General features: G+C 44.5%; 1 protein-coding gene across 1 annotated transcript in view; it reads right to left on the bottom strand.

Annotated features, from left to right (window-relative positions):
• The window catches only part of NRCAM (neuronal cell adhesion molecule), a 257,338-nt gene that overhangs the window by 51,203 nt on the left and 204,102 nt on the right, over positions 1 to 2,033 (bottom strand). Inside the window, exon 18 of the mRNA XM_030885203.2 lies at positions 1,227 to 1,328. Within this exon, the coding sequence (XP_030741063.1) occupies positions 1,227 to 1,328 (102 nt within the window). The remainder of the gene's footprint in view (positions 1 to 1,226; positions 1,329 to 2,033) is intronic.

The following is a 2,033-nucleotide window of genomic DNA, read 5'->3' as shown; positions in this document are numbered from 1 at the left end:
ACTTACCCTTGTCGATATACATACATTTGATAACATTACTCATAACATAATCCACTATTAACTTTACCTTATTTGTGTCCAAATAAAAAATATGGCTTCATAAGGGCAGAGGTTGTTTGTTTGCTTTTAATTGTTTTGCTTTAGAACTTTCCCTGGCACATATTTACAACAAAACCCACTGCCCCTAATTCTGACTCAGAGTGACCTTTTATTGCTGGACAGATAACCAAATGAATGAGTGCGTGCAAATGCTTTGAAATCCCATGGCACTGCTTTAAGAAAGGTACAATGTTTCTCTGAGCATTGCTGGCAGCCGGCCACAGCTGGCCACTGTGAGGACGCAGGAAGTCTCAGGATGGTTGAAGGAGGGTTCTGATCCAGGACGCAGCCCATGAGAAAGGAGAACCACTGACTGAAACAAGGCACACAGGAAGCTTTGCTTAACGTGACTGCAAACACTGCTTTCCTAGAGGTGCCATTAGTCAACACGTGACTCACTTGAGAGCATTGTTGGGGAGTCTGCAGAGAGATATTTAATCTCCTGCAGTTTTTACCAGAAGGTGACACTGTCCTCAGGCCTTTGGCTTGACTGTGTCTACGCTCCAAGAATCTTTCCCTTTCACAAAGAAAACTCTACCATGACCTAGCGTCAACACATGCAAGGTCTTTCTGGGCCCTTCCTGCCTGTCTGCCACCTGCTTTATTTCCGAGGGTTACACCATGAAGTCGAGGAATTGACTCTGCGCCATTTTGTTAATGAATCTGACATCTTCACCCTGTCTGTCCCCAACTCTGGAATGGAAATGCCACTTTACCCACCGTTCTGAATCTCCTCAGATATAAACTGGGAATGACAGCACTCCCGTCTCCCATTTTTCTCCAGGGTAATGGGAAAAATGAATAACTTATGATTCATCTCCTGGCTATGATGGAAAGCTGAGGTGATGCTTATGGAGCTTAAACACCAAACAAAATTATATCTGTGTAGTCAACATTGTCAGCAATTAATTAGTGCAACATGCCCTAAACTGTAAACACAACAAACAAACAACAAACCCACCCCTCACTCTGAAGAGAAGAGCATCCATCAATCAACAGAAACCCCTTTGTCCTTTCAGTAGAGAAAATGTCGGCAAATAGCTCTGTAAGGCATTTGAGTTGCACTGCACATATTTCTTTTCAAAATGGCCATGACGTGTGCCAGGCCCACCCCCAAGGCCACGTACTTGTAATCGGGCTGTTGTTGTCATCGCCTGGTGTCCACGAGAGCTGCACACCTTTGTCGAGGTGATTTGTCAATTCTAAATCAAAGGGAGGATTCGGGACGTCTGCGGACCGAAAACACAACGTGGTTACCCGTCTTTGCTGGCGATGCTATTCTAGAGGGGGCATCCCACAGACACAAGGCGCAACTGGGGGTTGATGGCATGCGACAGGAAGGAGATGGAGACGACTGAGGTTGCAGGAACACACTAGCCCGCTCTAGGGAACCCACGGCTGAGTCCCGTGGGCTCATGTTGTTAATGGGACCGAATTATCTATAACCCCTCCACCGCCCCCTCTTCATAAGCAAGCATATGCGGTCCCTCAGCGCTCTCAGGGTGCGTCTCCTCATGAACACAAGTGGACACAAAGCGGGAAAATAATATTGAAGCCTGGTCCCCAGTAGATGGGAGATGAAGAGCAAACGCCGAGAAACAAAGACAAATCAGAATGTGCCCTTTCCAGGAGGGAAAAAAAGAGGTGCAAATAATTTTGGGGGCACATGTTAAGTTATAGATCTTGGTAGTAATTTGGCTCTTAGGCAACCAGAAATCATATAAAAGTATGGGAAAGTTTTCTCCTAGCTATCAGAGGTTCTATTATATGTGCTTATAATAGAATCTGTTCTGTTCATCGTTAGCTAGTTATATTTTTGTTTTTCAGTTCTGCTAAATCCAAGTGAGAATTCTGCCATACAATTAATTTTTGTATTTCTGTGTAAATTGAGTCCTCTGGATATAAAAATATTCTGAGTAAACTGAGTCCTCTGG

This window comes from Echinops telfairi, unplaced genomic scaffold (assembly GCF_000313985.2).
Source record: "Echinops telfairi isolate 266 unplaced genomic scaffold, ASM31398v2 ScPeMD7_23;HRSCAF=83, whole genome shotgun sequence".
Taxonomy (NCBI): domain Eukaryota; kingdom Metazoa; phylum Chordata; class Mammalia; order Afrosoricida; family Tenrecidae; genus Echinops; species Echinops telfairi.
Note: the sequence above shows the minus strand (reverse complement) of the source record. Positions and strands in the feature narration are given on the sequence as shown.